The sequence below is a fragment of the Tuber melanosporum genome (genome assembly GCF_000151645.1).
Source record: "Tuber melanosporum whole genome shotgun sequence assembly, scaffold_161, strain Mel28".
Classification (NCBI taxonomy): Eukaryota; Fungi; Ascomycota; class Pezizomycetes; order Pezizales; family Tuberaceae; genus Tuber; species Tuber melanosporum.
In genome coordinates this window covers 184522-204672 of record NW_003298821.1, presented here as the reverse complement: position 1 = coordinate 204672, position 20151 = coordinate 184522, and the positions used below count along the sequence as shown (strand labels likewise).

At 44.6% G+C, this 20151-nt stretch overlaps 3 protein-coding genes; 1 reads left to right on the top strand and 2 right to left on the bottom strand.

Annotated features, from left to right (window-relative positions):
• Nucleotides 1-6534: 6534 nt before the first annotated feature.
• Nucleotides 6535-8564, bottom strand: GSTUM_00003157001 (uncharacterized protein; the record flags this gene model as incomplete). XM_002836817.2 has 2 exons in its annotated part: nt 6535-7929; nt 7989-8564. 2 exons carry the CDS (start codon nt 8562-8564, stop codon nt 6709-6711), a joined length of 1797 nt encoding a protein of 598 aa, XP_002836863.1. The 3' UTR covers nt 6535-6708.
• A 210-nt stretch (nt 8565-8774) lies between these two features.
• Nucleotides 8775-9167, top strand: GSTUM_00003156001 (uncharacterized protein; the record flags this gene model as incomplete). The annotated part of the gene is made up of 2 exons (XM_002836816.1): nt 8775-8803; nt 8870-9167. The coding sequence occupies 2 exons, from the start codon at nt 8775-8777 to the stop codon at nt 9165-9167; spliced, it is 327 nt and encodes a 108-aa protein (XP_002836862.1).
• Nucleotides 9168-9964: 797 nt separating this feature from the next.
• GSTUM_00003155001 (uncharacterized protein) lies at nt 9965-16113 on the bottom strand. XM_002836815.2 has 6 exons: nt 15260-16113; nt 14569-15133; nt 12555-14515; nt 11761-12505; nt 11682-11707; nt 9965-11087 (listed from the first exon to the last, which is right to left on the bottom strand). Exons 1-6 carry the CDS (start codon nt 15268-15270, stop codon nt 10910-10912), a joined length of 3486 nt encoding a protein of 1161 aa, XP_002836861.1. The 5' UTR covers nt 15271-16113; the 3' UTR covers nt 9965-10909.
• Between the last annotated feature and the right edge of the window lie 4038 nt (nt 16114-20151).

Here is a 20151-nt window from a genome sequence, read left to right as displayed (position 1 = left end):
TGATATATAGGAAAACAGTACAATATATGAATAATAATGAGAATATAACCAACAGGTTTATTGAAAATATTACGTACAAGGTTGAGAGAGCTATTTATTCCAGCACAGCAGTCAAATAGCTTTACAAACTAGGATTCATCTTTAAAGAATATTAGAAGATAATATATAATGATAGCTATGAATATCTGTTAGGCGGAGACAGCCTTATAGACTTTAGAGTTATCTAAGCCAACTAAGATTTGTTTTTGAAAAAGGAGATTGTCTAGGAAGACTCGGATTTCACTCATTTCATTTATGACTACTAAGAGCGAAGTAAGGTAAATAAAGTAGAATAGAATTGTGAACACAATATTATATTGTTAAGATCTCTTCTCTGTTGCTTGATGATGTCTAAAAGCTTAGATGGCACTTTGATATTTATATTCCACATCTGAGTGTTCACGGAATATATCTATCTATTATACAACTAGGTACCTTTCTTGCAATATCGGGTATTGTTCAAAGGTGTGAATACCTGGAAATCTTGAAAATCACCAAACTCTCTTCAGTAATTACGATATAGCTATCTAGGAACTATACTGTTTTCAATAGTAATTCTCTGATTATTAGAGTTTTTAGACTTATAGCCTAATTATTCAGTTGAACTGAGTTGACCCCAATTGTCTCCATCACTGATGAAATGATCAGTTTCATCTGTGGGTTTTATCTGCAAAGGTAGTAGTAATTACAACTTTTTTTCAGGTTACCTGACTTCAAATACTTATAACTCCATATCTAACTGTCAGATATCTTCCAGAGAATTTCCTACTAATTTGCAGGAAGCTATTTGACCAAATTAACAGATAATCTCTTGGTCGGCAATCCTTGGTTACTCTGAGTAACAGGATTTCTTCACCATTCTAGTATTGGGAATTATTCCTACAACCTTAGTGCATTTCTGGGCCTAGTTGTAATACTCTGTGAAGTCCATTAGCTTCTGTAGTAGTGTTTCTCAGATATTTAAACTCTTTTTATTATCATAGAATGAGTGCGAATATATTAGTTTCTCGTTGAGAACCTTTAACATTCGATACTATATTTTTGTACGAAAATGTCCTATTACTTACAGTCTATATCAAAGATGTTAAATTTTTAAACCTAGTAACTCTCTGAGTAGTTGATGGATTTACTTTGTTCTACTTCCCAAACTTGGCCAAAGGTCCTCTCTCATATATCCTGTGAACAGGTTCTGGTTAGACTGATGGTGGTGATGTATACAGTAATATTCCTACACTTTCAACTCTGTAGTATTATAGTCACAGGATGTAACTGAAATCCATAGGTAAAGTAATGTGTGGACCTGTTTAGGGGGCTAGAGTGGGGTGTTAGAAATCAGAGATTTCGATTCCAAGTGGGGTTACCCTACTTATGGTAGTTCCTAGGTATTGGATTTCGGTATTCCTAATAATATCAGAATGTTAAAAACTATCAGAATAATATTATTCTACTAGGCATGACAATATAATAAAAACAATTTATAAGATGGTGAGAATTTGAGTGAGATTTTAAATAGACAAAAAACATTTAGGTGGAGATTTGTAATTAATAATTTTTCTTATACAAGATAAGTGTATATTTTACTTTAATAATAGTAAATATTATATTTAAATCTATTTAGAATATAGACTACTACTACAAAAAATGTTATAGTTAGAGTTTACAAGTTTTTAACTTTCTTATACTAATGAGATGTCTTGTACATGATAAAGCTTGAAATGTAGCAGAAATTTCTAATAAAATAGAGACAAAATAAAGCAATATCATGCTTTAAGGTCCAATTTCCCAGTTGTAAAACTCTATTTACATTTAATAATACAAGATTATATCTCAAGTATACAAATAATACATGATGTATTTTAGAAATGATTTTAGATTTAGGTAGACAAAATGTAAAATGCATGTGCTAGTGTTAGGAATACTGGAATCTGATAGCTAGAAATCATCCTAAGTAGAATAATTGCACTCAGAATCAGAATCCCTGGTCTCCAACACCCCTCTCCAGCCCCCTTACTGGACCCACATGTCATCATATATCTCAATCTCAGGAGTGTCTTGTGACTATAATACTACAGAATTGAAGGTGTCAGAATAACACTATATACAACATTGCCATCTGACTGACTGGATTCGCTTCGTAGGTTATATGAGAGGGGACCTTCAGCTAGGTCTGAAAAGTGGTATAGAGTAAAGCTGTCAACTACTTAGAGAGTTACTAGGCTTCAGAGATGTAACAACTTTGATACAAGCCATAAGTAATGGGACGTTTTAATATGAAGAGATGGTATCGAATGGTAAAGGATCTCAACGAGAGACCAATACATTCACATCCACTCTTCGATAACCAGAAGAGTCTAGAACTCAGAAGTATACTACCATAGAAGCTAATGGACTTCATGGAGTATTACAACTAGGTTTTGGAACACAGTATAGCTGCAATAATAACTCCCAATATTACAATAGCGATTGAAATCCTGTTACCCAGAGCAACTAAGAGTTGCTAACCGAGGGAATATTTGTTAATCTGGTAGAATAGCTTTCTGCCAATTAGTAGAAAGTTCTCCGAAAGATATCTATCGGTTTCGGTAAGGAAGTATGAAGGTTTGAAGTCAGGTAATGTAGAAAGATTGCGATTATAACTACATTCACAGATGCAACCTGCAGATGAAACTGATCATTTTATTAATGATGGAAACAATTGAGGCCAACTCAGTTCAACTTGAGAACTAGGCTATAAGTCTAATGACTCTAATGATTGGATAACTACTATTAAAAACTGTATAGTTTTTAGTTAGTTATATCGTAATTGCCAAAGATGGTGTGGTGACTTTCAGGATCTCTAAGTGTTCGCACCTTTTAAAAATACACTATATTGCAAGTTATAATCAGAGAGGTACATAGTTAAATAATAAATAGATGTAGTCCGTGAACACTCAGACGTGGAATATAAATATTGAAGTGCCTCACAAGCTTTAAACATCATCAAGCAACAGAGAAGAGACCTTAACAATATAATATTGTCTTTACAATTCAATTCTACTTTACCTATTTTTTACTTCCCTCTTAATAGTTATAAACAAAACGAGTGAAGTCTGAGCCTTCCTAGACAATCTCTGTCTACAGAAATGAATTTTGGTTAGCCTAGACAGCTCTGAAATTTATCACCTTGTCTCTGCCTAACAGCTAGTATGACACATTTATTGTTGACTCTAACCACTTAAATAATTATTTTATATAATTTTTAATACTTTTTAATGAAATACTCAAAAGATTTAAGTTTATTATTACTGAACATGATTATAGACCACAAAATTGGATATGGTTTTTAATACAATATTCTATCCTATTATGTATTGAAATATCCATGATTCCTAATACTCACTACTTAGAAGGTAGATCCTATTATGCCTGTTGTACATTATTAGCAGTATAATCAGACTTTTAGGCTCAGAAAAGTCAATTGAAGGAAGTCATTTTAGATGCTGGACATGATATTGTTTTTCATCTAGTCTTCTATTATGAACTTAATTTTATTAAGTATTACAGATGGGTAGCAAAAAGGTATACAAGAGAGAATTATAAGTATGAGTATAAGTTTTTAAAATACCTAGTGTTACAAACTCAATATAATTCGTAAAGAATTTCAAATATTATGTTATTGATTAATGACTCGTTTGAGTCATATGATATTATGATTTTTGTTTATGTGTATGACTTGTTTTAAGACCATGTCGATTTCGCACATAACTTAGACTTTAAGTCTTAATTATTATATTATATTAGAATGTTAGTTGAATAGAAGTAAGCCTTATAAAGCTTACTCGGTTTTCATACACATGACTTGTTTAGGAGTCATAGAGACTATATGTATAACTTAGGTAGATATCATGAGGACAAAGAATTAAGTAGTTATATAGGGTGCAGCTACAATCTATATGTCAGTTGGATTTGTAAGTCAGTTGTACAAAGGTCTATATATAAGGTAATGGGTTTGGCCTTCGAGATAGATCTTCACGTAACCATCTAAGTTATTTCCTAGCATATATTTTTACAAATACTACTTTATATTCACACCTCATATATCTTTCTTACTGGAAAAGTATGACAAGTATAGTAAATGATAGTTGCTATTAGAGTACTTAAGAAATAAAGTATTTTCTTAAGCAATAAGAAACAGCTGCAAGGTGATCACTATATTGAAATATATTGAAGTAATTGTGCATATTACTTCTATGATAAGACTTGCTACGTGTTGAATAACTATATCCTATAATGATTGGGGAGTAATTCGAATACAAGTACTAGTACATTTAGCTGGAGTTTTTGAATAATTAATTTGGAAATACTGGACCAGTACTTAGAGAATTACGAAGGCCTACCAATCAAGTATCATTTATAGATTGAAGGAATATGAAAATCTTATATACAGAAAGTATACTTCACATTATTGTATGGTTAAATATGAGTAGAACTCATATAGTATAATTAGTTGATTAAACAATAACATCTACATAGTGTTAATTAGAATATACAATAATACTGCACATTTACAGCTAGTTTCTTTCTTGAAATAAATGAATTTATTGTAAAATTTAATGAAAATGAAAATACCTGCATAACATAAAGCAGAGACTTTGTGGAGGCAAAATTTGGTACTATTTACCTCTTACCCTGATTACATAAGGCGTCACATTTTGCAACGACATTGGTACAGGTTCTAGTCACCTCACACCATACCCAGGTTACCGCTTACTGCCGCCATACCGGTATCACATCCTGAATCACTTCATAAAACGCTTCCTACGTTCTGATCTCTGAGCGCAAAAGCAGCCCAGCCACGCACCGCTCTTGCCCCAGCCCCATGCAGTACCGTATGGTGCCTTGGTCGGTTGGATCAGCGCACCCACTCCTCCACAACCGCAAACAATCGAGTAAACAAATAAACAAACAAACAGAGAAACAAACAAGGACCAGGAAAGCGGACACCCAATAACAACAATCTTCGAGCCCGGTCGAATATCACATCACATCTCATCAACCAATCACACTACGTCACAAACAACGGAAACGGTACAGACCCGACCCTCCCTCCAGCCGCCCGTTCCGGTCATCTCCCCGCCGCCGCCGCTGCCTCCGCTGTTTAAAATCACTTAGTGTCCTGTACCTACGGCACGCTTCCGTACCCTACACCCACCATTTATTAATATTACTACTGTACGGATACTATTTTTCCCCTTTTCCCTGTCTGTCCCTTGAGCCCCTCTCTCACCTCACCTTCACTACCTGTCAATTTAATCACGGTGAGAGATGATAACCCCGACATGATGTCATATCACTCACATCATATCAAACACGTACTCTCACTCGGTATGTTATAGGACGCCACTTGCGTTGCGAATGGCAGTCTGGCATGGTACTGGTTCGTGCCCCTTATGTTGGTTGGTTGGCTGGTTGGCTATTTGGCTATTTGGTTATTTGATTTCGTTACCCCGCCGGTGGCTCCGGTGTACCGTACTGGCATTGCTATCTGGAGCAGCCTAAAATAGTCCTCACAGTCCCGGCGATAGTTGGCCTGATGACGTTTGATCGGCGATGGACTATAGTTAGGATAAAAATCGATTAGCAAGAATGCCGTGGATGCGTGATAATGGTGAACTCTCTCGGGTTTTTCTTTTGGGGGGGGGAGGTGGTCGGCCGTTATGGGGCTGTTTTGTCAGTGGGCCGGAGTAGAAGTGACTGTCTAGGTTCGAGCGGATTGGATATCTCTGTCTTCGCGACGGGAGTAGAGGGAGTTAGTTATTTGTGGCGAGAAAATATCCGCGATCGATAAAGCGAGTGAGAGATGGTGATGAGGTTGACGGGTGGTAAATTCGAGAAAGTTGCTTTTAGAGGGAGGATCGGTTTTGAGGCTTTTATTTATGCTTGGTTCGTGGGTGATTGGTATATCCGCCTCTTGTTTTTGGGTCGGGTATCATAATAAATTTATGACATTGTGTAGTCCGGCCAGTGCTTGCTTGCTGTGGGTTAGGCTGGGTTAGGCTTTGCGAAGCCTATCATATCGCAGTCCGGCCTGTCTGTGGAGGCCGTGTGGTGGGTCGCAACTGGGGATTATGATAAGTCAGGCTGCTTACCTTGGACCTTAGGGACTAAAGCGCGGGTGGAATTATGATAATAATAATATTTATCATATGATACCGGTACTGAATACCAAGACATAATCAGGGCTGTTACCTATTATTTCCTAGGATATGATAGTTACGATATCACACTATCATAGCACTTGGATTGCTAGACAGAACGCTGAGGTTGCTAGACCTATATTAGTCTACGTATCATACAGAAACGAAAATAATGGAATTGGAAAAAGCCCACGGCAAGCACTGCTCGTGTGGGAAAGGAAAACCTACCTGCCAGGGGGAGATCTGGTGCTTTGCAGTGGCCGGTTGGGGTTAAAGAGAGAGAGGGAAACTAAGACGATTGGAGGATGTCACACTGGTATTTATGCGTAAAACTACGCCCGATGTTTCCACTATTCATACAGATTTATCGCTAGCTCCAACTACATGTAAAATCCTCAGGGGCAAGCCATCTGCCAGCAAATAACCGTGGGCAAACAAACAGCTTGGCAATATACACACAATGCCAGGCACACCCTCCTCTATCTAGCACTTTCTACTTCCTGTAATAAATCTTCTTCAACTGGAAATGCAGTTGTAAAATCCCTTTATCAAACGAACTCCTGAACCCCCTCTCTCTTTTAGCAGAGTAATCCCATTCCTTATCAACAATCCTAAACGCCAAATCCTCATACGGAGGCCCAGCGATGAACCTGATAAGACAGGTATCTTCCTCTCCTGCTGGAGCAAAGCTCTGACCCCTCTTGCGTCCACCCTCACGCTCTATACGGTACGTAGGAGCCTTGGTCTTGTCGATGAGGTCCGGGTAGAAGATATTGAATTTGTATCCCTGAACGACACGGGGCGGGGGATTGTCGTGGTCGTAATGCGTTTGGTTGTATTTGTTCCATTCGTATCCCATCTGGACACGATTGAAGTAGCGGGGTTTGCGAGGACGGTATTTGCTTGCCCAGGCTGGTTTGGGACCTGTTGTAGTAACTTCCTCTTCGCCGGTGAAGATTTCTTCGTTGTCGCCGACGCCGCGAGCAACTTCCCGTTCATAGAGGGCTTTCGTAGCTTGCGAGAAATCATCGTTATCGAAAACTGCGGCAAAACGGGAGGTTGGTGGGGCATTGGGCGCTGGTACTTTCGGCAGTGCGCGTTTCTGCCAGAAGAAGCGTTTCTTGTAGGGGGCTTTGTATTGTTGCCGAGCCTTCACGGGGACGTAGCCCATTTTTTGCACCTTTTGGCGCTCCTCCTCTAGATGCTCGAGGAAGGCTTTCTCGTCGGCGGACTCTAGTCCTTTCTCTTCGTGGCGTAATCTTAACATTGGTTCTGGGTCCATTTCGATGGCGTAAGGCACAACCCGGGCTTCTTTGTAGACAACATTTTTCATGTCCTCCTGGACCCCTTCCGGAACCCCCTTTGATCCGCTGAGGATAGCCTCGAGCTTTGCTCTAACAGTTTTTGCCTCATCCTTCTGCTGCCTAACAAGAATCTCTAGACGACTCTTGATCACATCACCGTATATCTTCTTCAAGCTGGCCTTAGCTTTCCAAACCCTCAAGCTACGTAGGAGCTCATTCCAATAATCTACGTCAATCGGCTCGTTCGAGTTGAGCTTCTTGACGATTTGTGCTTCAAGTGTTTGTAGTTCTTCTAGAGACTTGGAGCTGAAGAGCTTATCGACATCTCCAGCAACAGAACTAACAGCTCTGCCTTCCGGGGCAGACTCCTTCGACTTGTCACGCCGGTCTCGGCATATGATCTTCATGGTCTGAACGCGAAAATTAGCTTTCGGGCTTCGAGGAAACAGCGGGGAAGTAGATAGCCTACAGCCCAGTACTCTCGATTATTATTGTTGGTCTCCAGCGAAATATAAGCGTCAATCTCGGCCTCCAATTCCTCCAGCTGCTTCTCATCCAACCCATCTAGTATAGACACCGGATCAATAACATCCAGATCCTCATCGGCAATCTCGTCATCGAGCGGACTCCTATCCTTATCGATAACCCTCAAATTTACTGCAAGCCAATCGATCGGCTTTGCCCTCCCCTCTTTAACGCGAATCTCAGCCTTCTTCTTGGCTTGTTTGAGCACGAACGTATCCTCCTGGTTCACCCACTCCCGCATTTGCTCATCCTCCTGAAGCGCGTTAAGTCTCGTTTGTTCACGAACATGGCGCTCCTGCTTCCGTCGCTCCAAGTGGTCATCTCCGCCGCCGCCGCTGGCTGCACTGCCTGCCACACGTTGTGGAGGGGGGGAGGGGCGTTTTTTAAGCTGGTGCTGTTTCCGCCATGGAGGGTTGAGGTCTGGTTCGGGAGAGCGGGTGCGCTTTCGAGAGCTGTGGTCTGACTCACGTTCTCGGTAGGGCATTTCACGGCGGGAGGAGTGTCTGTTTGAAGATGACATCGGTTGGATTATAAGTTAGGTGGTGGTGAGGGAGTGAAAGGCTGGAGACTCGTGATGGAATGAATGAGGTAAGGCCAATCCATGCCAAGGCGGCTAGGGGAAACTTTCCGAGCGACCACTCGTGACAAGATTTGCGGCTGCACTTCTTTTCTATCTCCGAACAGTGATATCTGGGGAAACAACCGCATCCTCCACGACCCACGCCCCACAATGCCATTCGGAACGAAAAAAGTCTACCTGTAAGTTTGTTGATTCCTCTAATTGAGCTCGATTGCCCAATTCCAACTAAAAAAAACCCTTCCTAGTCCAAATTTCACCCTTGGACTCGTCCGAACATCCCACCTCCCACCAAACTACGCACAATTCATCGTTCCCCTGAACATTAACAAACTAGATCTAAAAGACTACCTGTTACACGCCTACAATGTCGAAGTCCTCTCCGTAAGGTCCTTCATCCAGCAACAAAATATCAAGCGGGCCAAGGACAAGGATCTCAGCCGGCCGAAAATTGAATGGTATCGGCCCCGAGCAATCAAGAAGATGACGGTGGAATTAAAGGAGCCATTTGTGTACCCGCCTGAGCCCGAGGACCTATCACCGTGAGTTACCTTATCCGATGTTATTTCTTTTCTTTTCCTCCTCGGACATCGCCTGTTGCCAGTACAAGTATACCGGTGTCCCGACGGCTAATGGTGATATTACGGTAGATGGGACGACAAACTCTACCACGCCCTCGCAAAACAGCGGGAAAGAGAAGGGGAGAATAACCCCCGCGAGCAGCCGCAGAAGCCTGCAACGCCGGCGAGGAGGAGGCTACGGGAACAGGCGGAGGAATTACTCGCGAAGAATAGAGATACAATTGAAGTGGAAAAGCACTTATCGGTGTGATAGCGCATGCTAAAGAAATAAATATCCACATACATACACATACACGCTCCAATCGTGGGTAGGGCGGAGGAACATCAACTGCGCTTACAAATATTACAAACCTTTAACTTTCCGGAACGGAGCTTTACTCATTGCCGTGAGCCATTGAGGCCCTTGCGCTACAAGAACATGGTGCCGGCGTTGATATGCAAGCTGGTTAATATCGCGCAACGGGGTATTACTCGAGCAGAGAACACACCCGACGCCCAGGTTTCGCAGTACGATAGTAGCACGGTACCTCCTTCATGGTATCACATTCCCCGATGACGAGTTATGCATGGGGAAAAGGAGGAAGAAGAAGCTCTGACTACTAGACCTAACTAACCGTTGTTCGGAGTTCTCCTATGGAAACTCCGCTTGTTGGAATCCGGCCTGCTTCCCTGTACCCACGCTTCACCGGACTTGACCCCCACTGAAAGCACCCTACCATATCAAAAGCAAAACACAAATTAAGGCGGAAGCGAAATTCAGAATGCAGGGACCCTAAGCTTAAATTTGATCCCCCCTAGCACCAACTTCGCCCGCCCCATAACTCCTCTCTTCTTCCTTCTTCCAAGTCTATCATGCCCCACAAGAACCCATGACATCTCGAAAACGTTACCCGTATCATATACTCGAGTACTAATAGTACCATACTCGTCCTTTCCCGGTATGAGGAAGAAGCAACGGGAATGGAGACTAAGAAATAAGAAAATATATAAAGGTGAAAAGAACAGGTTACTCGAATACACAGGAGAAATATTCCATCCCCCCACGTGCCGGTAACGTAATAAGCAAGGTATATATAAAAAAACAAAAAACGCGGAACCACAGTGCCACAAGAAGGGAGAATAACGAAAAGTAAATTCTTATCGATTTCGGAAAAGGTCGTCCGTCAGTTTGTCTTGTCTGTTCTTCAACTTTCTCAATTACCGGTATTCTTTTTCTCTCGACGCCACGCTAGGGGAGGTAAAGTTCGAAATAAACGAAGCCCACCACGGAAGTAAAAAAAAAAAAAAGGAGGAAAGGGGGGGAAAGAAATCCTCATTATCCATTATCCAGTTCCGATAGCAAGTAAGTACGTTATCATAGCTATGATATGATACTGCAGTAGCTGCATTAATAGTACCCGAGCACTGATAAGTTAAATTAGTATCGTATCATACCCCATATAGTAGAAACAGCAAAAGTTGGAGGAGAACCACCACCACTACGATAACCAGTACGAGTACAGGGTACTGGTACCGGTACCCGCCCAGGCTAAAAGCACCGTACCCAAAAAAAACAGGGATTAAAAAAGAAGAATGGTAAAAATCTGCCCGTATCTGAACGCCAACACAAGTATAGTATGATATATCCCCCCCATTCTGGGTACTCTATTAGTGCTAGCACTTTCTAGCCCGTGAAAGCACCGTGCCCTGCTCCCCTGCATACTCTCCTCACTTTACTGTTAGAAGGAAAAGCAAACCCCTCACAACAACTAAAACTCTAGCTAGACAAGCCCCCTGATACCAGCCAACCCACTCCCGGTCGGAAACCGGCTCTTCTTGTCTTTCTTCTTGTCCTCCTTTTTCGCCGCCTTTTCTTTTTCCTTCTTGCCAATGTTCTGGACGCCGCCTGGGTGGAAAAAAAAAAGAAGTTAGTTATGGTGCGGTAGGCGATAATGTGTAGTCTATGGGTATTCTGCTTATGATATTCTATGTGGTAAAAGAAATGGGAATTGGGATGAGAAGTCAAAAGGGGAGTGCAAGGGGAGGAAAGGTACAAGGGTGTGTAAAACATGTAACCTGAGCCACAGCCGTTATCCCAGACAAGCCACGTTGGAGGGAAAGGGGAGGGAGAAGGGAAGGGTTTTATCCAGGAGTGTTGGTTGGTTGTGGGTGGTGGGGGCAGGGGGTAGGAAAAAAAGAAAAGGAAAAGAGTGCCGCTGCCCATGGGATTGGAAGCACATATGGCTTGTACTTCTGGTCCCAGGAAATTGGGCGTGTGGGCTGGAGTCGGCTCGCTCGTGGCGTATGGGTGTGGTGTGGCATATTTCTCCAAATGTTTTACGTTTGAAAAAATATTGTTGGCACAGCACATCCGGTATTTGGAGATAAGAGAAGAGAGAAATTGAGAGGAGTAGTTAAGAAATACAGACGAGGGTAGGGCCAGAAAGCGAAGAAGCAACGAACAAAACCAATTAATGATAATAAAAATCAAATCACGAACCTCTTCCTCTCACTCTGACTTCCGAGCTGGCCTTGATTTTCTCCTGCCGTCTTTTCTCAGATGATGTGGTGGAAGTGACTGTCTTCATACTCTGGTTATCCGCACCAGAAACCGTGCTCCCGACGATCGAAGGCCTACGTTTTAGTGTGGGTGGGTTGGAGTGCTCTTGAACCGGCTGCTGGCCTGGATGATTCCGTTGGTGTTGCTGCTGATATGATGGGTGTTGATGTGGTTCTGGACTGCCGAATCCCATCGAAAACTGGCCACCCCCCATCGCTGTAGCTGGCCCAGGAGAGGTATAACCTGGCGACATAGGATGCATAGCATTATTTGGAGCAGCCTGGGTATTCTGAGCACGATCATTAGGCGAAAAATACATATTCTGGCCTCCCGAATAGTTGCTTTCCGCCGACTCAGGATAACTGCCCGAGTGGGGGCTTGTGGACCCCTCCGAGTGATAAAGGTGGTTACCCCCACGCGGGCTATGGCATTGGCTACCTTCACTGTCAGAGAGGGCGAGTGACGAGTGCAAGTCGTTAAATCCCTGACTCATAGGGGATGTTTGATGATGGTCAAGGCTGCTGTGATGTGGAGGAAGGTTTGAAAGCTCCCGATCCGCTTGAAGTTTGATACACTTGATCTTTAAATTGTAATATCTGCTCAGAAGCTGGTTGTGTTCATTCCTTAATGAAGCGAAACGAGCATTCGTGGCCGAAAGGGCATTATCAATCATCTCCTGGAAAGCCTGTCCAGGGGCGGCAGGCAGAGAATTTGACAGTGAGCTGATCCGTGACTCTAATTCTTGGATTTTGTTCTCGTAGCCGCTGCAATTGTTAGCACCAAAAGCCTGTGATAAACGGGTACGGAACTCACCGCTTCATGTCCTGTGCCTCCTGCTCCCGTGACTGTAATCTCATCCTGATCCTTTCGGCGTGGGCTAGGGCGGCCTCTTCACTTTGTTTGCGCATTTCGATTTCTTCAGAGTGAGATTCGTGCTGAGCCAGCTTACTACTAAGGTGATCGACGAGTGCTCGGAGTTTACTGACTTCCTCCATCTCTGATGAGATCGATTGGAGCTTCTGTCGAGATCGCAATCCTTCTGCTTCGTTCTCAGCCAGTAGCTTCTTCAAATGGTCTGCTTCCTCTCTGGCCGCCTGGAGAGCTTGTTTTGTTGACTCCTCATCACTTCTCCACGCCATTTGCTCTTCTCGCAAGCTTCGTATCTTGAAATTGAGCTCAGCTTCCCATTTTTTAGCTTGGGATTTACTCTTCAAAGCCCCCTGCCTCGAAGCTGTATAGGCCTTTTTCGCCTCTTCTAATTTAGCCTTCAATGTCTTATTAGTGTTAATCAAATTCTGTGTCTCTGCTTCCGCAGTGGCCTCCTTAATATGCTTTCTCTGTAAATGGCCAATATGGGAAAGATGTTGCTGTTTGAGATAACGCTCGAAATTTAAGTCATTCTTGAGCAACATCACCTCCCTTTGTAGGAATGCGATAGTCCCCTGGGTATCGGACGCGGCCGGCCGAAGCGCTGGTGACCGCGGTACTGTATTTTGGCTGAGTGAGTGAACGTAAGCGTCGAGCCGGGGTGAAGCCGTAACACTTCCATATCCTGGAGGTGGGCCGGAAGGAGGTGGTCCAGGAAGCGGTGGTAGCGAATGCGTTGAATCGTTTTTCATAGACTCATGCAAGTTTGCACGCAAATTCTCTTGGAGCCGGATCATGTCTTGGAGCCGCTCTTCTTCCTCACATGGTGCTATCGTGTGCGGTATTGTCGGACTATCGGGTGTCTTGGAATCCCGAGGTATTGTATACGGGGAATCCCGCGAGTGGGCCCCATATCCTACGGGAGGGCGTGAGAAGAGGCCAAGGACCTCAGTGCAATTATTATTTGGGTATATTGCAGGGGTATCGCCCCTCCAGCTTTGCGCAGAGGCGCCGGAATTGGATGCATGGTCATCATCTACGGCTTCAGAAGACAATAGGCTTTCATTAGGAATATCCTCTGTAGGTACCAGTGCCTCGGGGAGTTCTGGCTTTGCAGGAGCAGCTGGAACAGCCCCTTTAGCCCTTGGGTCGTGTGCAGAGCCCATTGGGATACTACTATTAACAAGACCGATACACTCCGCCGTCACGTCCGCTGGTTCCACCTTCATCCAGCGGCTTTGGTCGGTTAGTTCTGTCTCAGCTGTCAGGTTCAGGAAATTCGGATGAAGTGTGTGCCGTTGGCGGTATGTTTCTGTTCGCTGCCTTATTGTCTCTTCGTCGATATCTAAGTGGTCGATGTCCTTGTAGTTTGCTCGCTCCAGAAACTTATAGGGCTCCCGGATGAACGCCATAAGATTGAGGGGATATAATCCATAGAGGAAAGTGAAGTAATCGCTCACATCTGGGGTTGTCGAAGTTGCAGTCTCGAAGGAAGAGTCCAATTTCTGCCAAGGGCTACCCCAACTTCCGCCCTTAGCCTGAGGCAGAGGAGCATTTGTCCTAGAATAACTGTCTTTGTGTCCAGCAAATTTCATCTCTTCCAAACGCACCACACCAAACTTATCCCAACAGAGCACCCTGGTGTAGGCCACGAAGAGTCTGGGCAGATAAGGTGCTAATGAGTTGCACAAATGAGGCATGAACATGATCAAGACAGTCAGCGCTAAAGAAATGACTGTAGTCGATGTATCGTTCTCAAGGCATTGTAGAAGGTGGTCGAGGAGTTCGGTCTGTAGGATCTGGTAGAGGTGCGGCCCCTGTAACCGCACAAAACTGCACAACAAACCCAACACTTGCAGTCTGTACTCCTTCTGCACCACAAAGCTATCGATCTTCTCGAGGAATACCTATTTCCCTTATCAGCCTTAATCATTCGCAATCTTGCAAAATCATGACTAACCTTTGGCCTCCTTTTCCCAAAGGCCAAAAGCACAACCTCAACATTCGCAGAAACAAACCTCTGCTTCTGCTCTTCCTTAAACCCAGCACCTCTATCTGACGATATCAACTTGGTCTTCTCCAGAAAAACCTCAAACAGCTTATCCGTAAATACTGCCGATCCCCTTGCCTTTTCTCCCGTCGGGTCATCCTCGTCATCATAAGCTAGCACGCTGAGAACTATAGCCCGAGCATCCGCCACAACAGCCTTTGCTTGCTCCATGGAATCTAACGTTGGTCGAACGAGTATATCCCACCACTTTAATAACCTCTCCACACCGACCAGACCAGGCCGAAGGGCTCGGAAGCATGCTAGAAATGTAGCATGATTCTCTGGCCTGTTTCGGACCTTCGATTCATGTAGATTCAACAACTCGTCGTGAAGTCGTTGGGAATCGTGATCATCCGAATTTATATGTTTGTTGAGGTAAGCATGTATGACATTAAGGACGTCTTCTGGTAAAGGATAGAGAGGAAACTGTGCAGACAGGGCCACATTCAGGGTTTTTGATAGGTCCTTTAAAGATCTGTTCGGGTCGGTCCGGTCAATTAGCTCTAGTGCTAGTGACGTCAAAAGCTTCCGTCAAAGATCGCATTGAAGTCCCACATGATAAGTGAAAGAGTCAATCTTGAAAATGGAATGGAGCACGTACCCCCCAGACATGATGTTATCTATCTGCCACCTTCCGATGATCCCCGTAAAGAATAAAGTAGCTCCTAGTTATGAAGGAGGAGGAAAATAGCTTCTCGTCCAGTATTGTCTATGTTGATACGATAGCTCTTTCGTAGTTGATGTTCGGTCGTCGGGGGCAAAATCCCGTTCACTCAATCACTTCTTCGTACCTTCAGCGCTGTGAGTGTAATGATTTTCCTTCTCCGAGGGCAAAGGGCGAGGGAAGAGAAGGGGAACCCTAAATAAAAATGAGGCCGGTTGGAAAACTAATCCCAAAACACACAATTTTTCTTTTAATAACCTATCCTCCTCTCCCGTCCTACTCTGTTCTTCAGGCAAGGGACCCGGGTTGATATGGCGACAAGGAAAGATTGGGCAGGAGATATAGAACGTCCTCAACAGGGCAAGGAAAAGGCAATCGAGAAAGCAAGGAGGGGTGGTCACTCTCGCTCCAAAGGCGAGCTATTACCGGCAGGTTAGAGGATGCTTGGAGGAAAAAAAATTTGGTTGACAGGCGGATAAGAATAAGCAAGAAGGAATAGTCTGAGACAACCGGCGGCGGCGGCGCCGCACAAGCGTCACTGTTGACGAGTGTTTTGGGCTGACACCGAGCGGATAAGAACCACACGATCTACTAACGGGGGTTGAAGAGCTGAGAGGTGCCCTTCCGACAACCACGCGGCAACAGTAAGTTAGTAACAAGGTCGAGGGATCAAGGAAGAATGTTTCCTGTGTGAATGAGCAATAATAAGTTGGGAACGCAGATCCCTACTTAGATGGTGGGGCAATAGGGACCACTGCAGGCCGAGAGAGGTTGGGCGAAAGCGGTGGTGCAGTAGTGTGGAGGGGGTGTGCAGCGGGGAAATTCCACTGCTGGGGAAGTTTTCTCGATGGGAGAAAAATGATCAAGAGCAGGCACGAGCGAGGAATATATGCACAGCGGCACAGAAAACGACCTCCAGAATTTACTCCACGGAACACACCATGGAGTAAGAGTTGCCTCTGCGGTGATAAGGATACAGACCATACCTAGTTTGTGAAAAGGAGAGAGCAAATGGTGGCATGGGGCGTGAGTAGATGTTCATAAGGTATCATACCGGTACTCGAGTATGGTATTTTAATGGGATGAGGATTGATCTGGGGCTCCACTCGTACCAGTAAATACACTCTCTATTAAAGTATTATGGCACCCAATATTCTCTGCAGCGAGCATGCCGGTATTGGTGACAAATAGCTCCAACATAACTTCACAAAAGCTGCTCCCCGGACCTGCACGAGTACGGTACAGTACCCTGGAGTCATACTACAGGAAACTCGGTTTTTCTTCCACGCCTGATGCGCACCAGAAGGACCGGATCAAAGGTGCTCGCTGCATAACTTAGGAATGTTTAGTGCGCAGGGAAAGCTTGTGGGCGAGAATCGCATTGTTCTTCATTTCCGTTTTCGTCCCTTTATTTTATTTTTTTCATTTTCGACATATCCAATCTCGAGAGATATTGAGCGGTGTCATACTCGATAGAGTGGATTGGACACTGTGGCGGATACCTCGAGCCTAGGTCTCCACAACCTACGAGTAGGAGGCGACTTGCAATACCTAGTCTACCTCAACAGTCAAGGACGAAATTCCCCAGTTGAACCAGTATGAAGAACAACGGGAAACCGTGGGCTTGGGAATTGACTGAACCAGGAAGGCGCCAATCTAAAAAGAGGGCTGATCGGAGCTGGCCGTTTTGGGTTACCGGCATTCTACTCGAGCACTTGAGAGTATCGTAACTTACCGATATTTGTATCACGCCCCACAGCTAGCTTCACGTACAGCAAAATTTGATTAAACGCATGGACCCTTTCCGTTATCAAGCGCTCTGGTTTACTATCGCATTACAGTAAAAAGTTCTGAGATAGCTTAGCGTTAGGTACCGGAAGCCATCGGTAGAAGCCTACTACTCGAGTACAATGATCAACGCTAATCCTAGGGTTTCCTACCGTGCCCTGATACTTCTATGATACAGTTGCTATATGCAAATGGTACTTTTTGGTATGAGATATTACGAACTTGGACTCCCTTGATCTCGAGCACCCTATCAATATCCCAGGACTTTGTTTAACGAGAGTTTTTCGGGATACTTCATTTAATAGGCGCCTTTCACTGCGCCTATGCAATTACTTTTTGCCTGTTGATATCGTTTCGTGCAACATTTATTGCCCCAGGTCCCAGCCTCCCTAAGGCCAGAGTTTTGGATCACATGAATGAGAAGGAAGGGCATCTCTCCCATCCTACCCCCTCTTCCCCTGCGAATAGGGGAAGATGTCCCACCCACCCACCTGGTGGCAATTGATGCACACATGATCGCACGGTGAGATGAGGGGGCACCCGGAATTAGCAAACCAAGGCGTTTGATGGAGTACCGGTATGGATTCAAAAGCGCTCGTAGGGCCCAAGTGCATTTCAGTTCGAGGCATCCATTCTGTGAAAGGTGCAGTACCGGCAACTTCAGGTATCGTCACCCCCGTGCGGTATCGTGGTTCGTTCTTGGTTGGCCGCTTTTCCTTCCTTAGACACACCGTCCAGCATTCCGATCGAGCCTCGCTCCATTTTCGCGCCGTGTTTGGGCCTTGATTCGTAGGAATAGGGACCGATGCCCTCTTGCTAGACGCTTTTGCTGTCTCAGCTCGTGTGCTGGTATCGTGTCTCCTGATCCACCAGGCATTTCCCGTCCATGTGCTCCAGTAGCCCAGTGGCAAAAAAGGAAATGCTAGTATCATGGTTTTCAGTTGTTTATGTAAATAGGAATTGCCCCGTCTGCGCCTGACTTATCGTTGAAAACGGGATTCTAATTCAGATCCTGCACGCTTAAGCAATAGAGTGCCGTATCTGGCAAGAATTGATACCCTTTCCGGGAGGTTCTGCGTGATTCCGCCACTGATTCGCTCCCACGCAAAATCCCCCATGCTCGTCCCAATACTTTACGCCTGCCCCGAGTGTATTCTGGTGATGCACTGGTACTGTACTCGTACGAGTAACTTAAAAGTCGGCCGCTTCCGGTCAACAATACCGGTATCGGACAGGCTTTATGCATCTCTTGCCCTATGTGATATACGATGTTATGGAATTGCGGAACCAGTACTGAATTCTTTGGGAGCGCTCGTGAAATAAACTATCCCATGGTTTCTCTGAAACGGTCGAATGCGTATCAATCGAATAAATTTTAATCCCAGAGTAGCAAGGCGCGCTGGAGGGTGATTAATATTTGGAATCGTGATTTGAGATTTCGTCTGAGCTAATTTAACTTGGATTATCACCCGCAAATCCGAACAAAAGCTGGTAGAAGATTAATAATTAGTAGTGGTTTAAGTTAAAGTTGTCAAGAGGCGATCTCGGATCACGATTTCAAATCGGAATCGTGCCGCCAAACGCCTCATAAGATAGCAGAGAAAGCCGGGTTTTCAGTCTTTTCTAGTACTCAAATGACTCAGCGCTTCTCTTGGCGGGTGTAGTTATTCTCAGCTAAATAACAAGGTTCAAACCGTTCTAGGACGGGCTTAGTGGGCCTGACTTCAATATGAATTTGACCGTTACAGAGAGACCAAGGGATAGAAGTTCATAATATTCTGGAAGCTTTTTTGTACGAGAGTGCCAGCACGGTACTGTACTAGTACTCGTACTGAGTTTTGAGTAAGCTTCCAGTTTCAGTTCCAGTTTGTGTACCCAGAACCCATCGCCCCTTATCGCTTTACTTTAAACGGTCGCCAGGATGTAGCAGTTTAGTCCTCCTCTTCCCCCCCACAGACAGGAAGTTCAGATGTTTCAGGGTGCACGAAATATATAGCCCATCCAAGAGACTGCTTGCGGAAAAAGTCTACTTGGGTCGTCGAACTTGTGTCACTAACTGCCGGGGTGCCGGCATTGCTATGGTAAGCACATTTGACTCGGTGGCATCCCGCACAACTCTGTTGATGGTAGTACTGGCCAGAGTGCAAGGGTCCTGAACGCCGGCTTTTTTCAGTACACAGGGTAGGTCATCGCGTGGGGGTACGAGAGTTAGCTCTATACCAGTACTCGAATACCGGTACGGTACCTCTCACCTCGGCCCAAAAAGGATTTAGTGCAGTACTTTTTTTGCAATGCACTCCATCGACATTCTGTTCAACAGGGCTCTCCGAAAAGGCTGGGTATCGTACGGCAGTTAGAGGATGCCGTGTCTTTGTTCCTCCCACAAATAAACAGTGGGGCGGCAGGAGGGGACTGTGCAGGCCCCGTACGGTCGTCTGACATTTTTTGCCCATTCTCGTAGACGCAAGTTTAGATATGATACAACAAGAAAAAGTCATTCGTGCCCATTCGTGAAAGCACCACGCCCCTGCCAGAATCACCATCAAGCATATCGCGTTGAGTTGGGGTCCGCTCCAGTTCCAGTTTTAACCTTTCTGGATTATTACGCACAAGCCGGGGGATGCTTGTACTAGTACAGTACTAGTCCTTATCCTTGACTTTTGACTCCAGGAAAGGCAGGTAGGGAGGGGCTCTCGCGGTTGTCGCCAACAGATTTTTTTGCAGACGAGACGGGATGTCGGATAGTAGGATTTCTTGAAACGCCCACCTTAAATTTATTCCTCCAATTGACTAGTCGGTAAAGGAGCAATAGTTACAGTGCCAATCATTGGCTGAGCAACTGGAAACCGGCAAGCCACATAGGTTCCGCAGCTGTAATCTCGGGTCCAACCTTTCTGCTTTTCTAGGGCTCAGGGGTCCTCGCTATATCATACCATTATCTTGTAGAGCACTCTACCGCATGGGCAGTGCGATGCCAACGTATGATATGCACGGCGCCGGTAGATAAAAAAAAAAACTCCTAAAGAGCCCACGGAACGGGA

What these genes read in the sequence shown, in the direction of transcription:
- GSTUM_00003155001 (XM_002836815.2), bottom strand. An exon ending in GAGGCACAGGACATGAAGCG is followed by an intron (nt 12,506 to 12,554) that starts GTGAGTTCCGTA and finishes TAACAATTGCAG; the next exon opens with CGGCTACGAGAACAAAATCC. An exon ending in ATAACCAGAGTATGAAGACA is followed by an intron (nt 11,708 to 11,760) that starts GTCACTTCCACC and finishes AATCAAGGCCAG; the next exon opens with CTCGGAAGTCAGAGTGAGAG.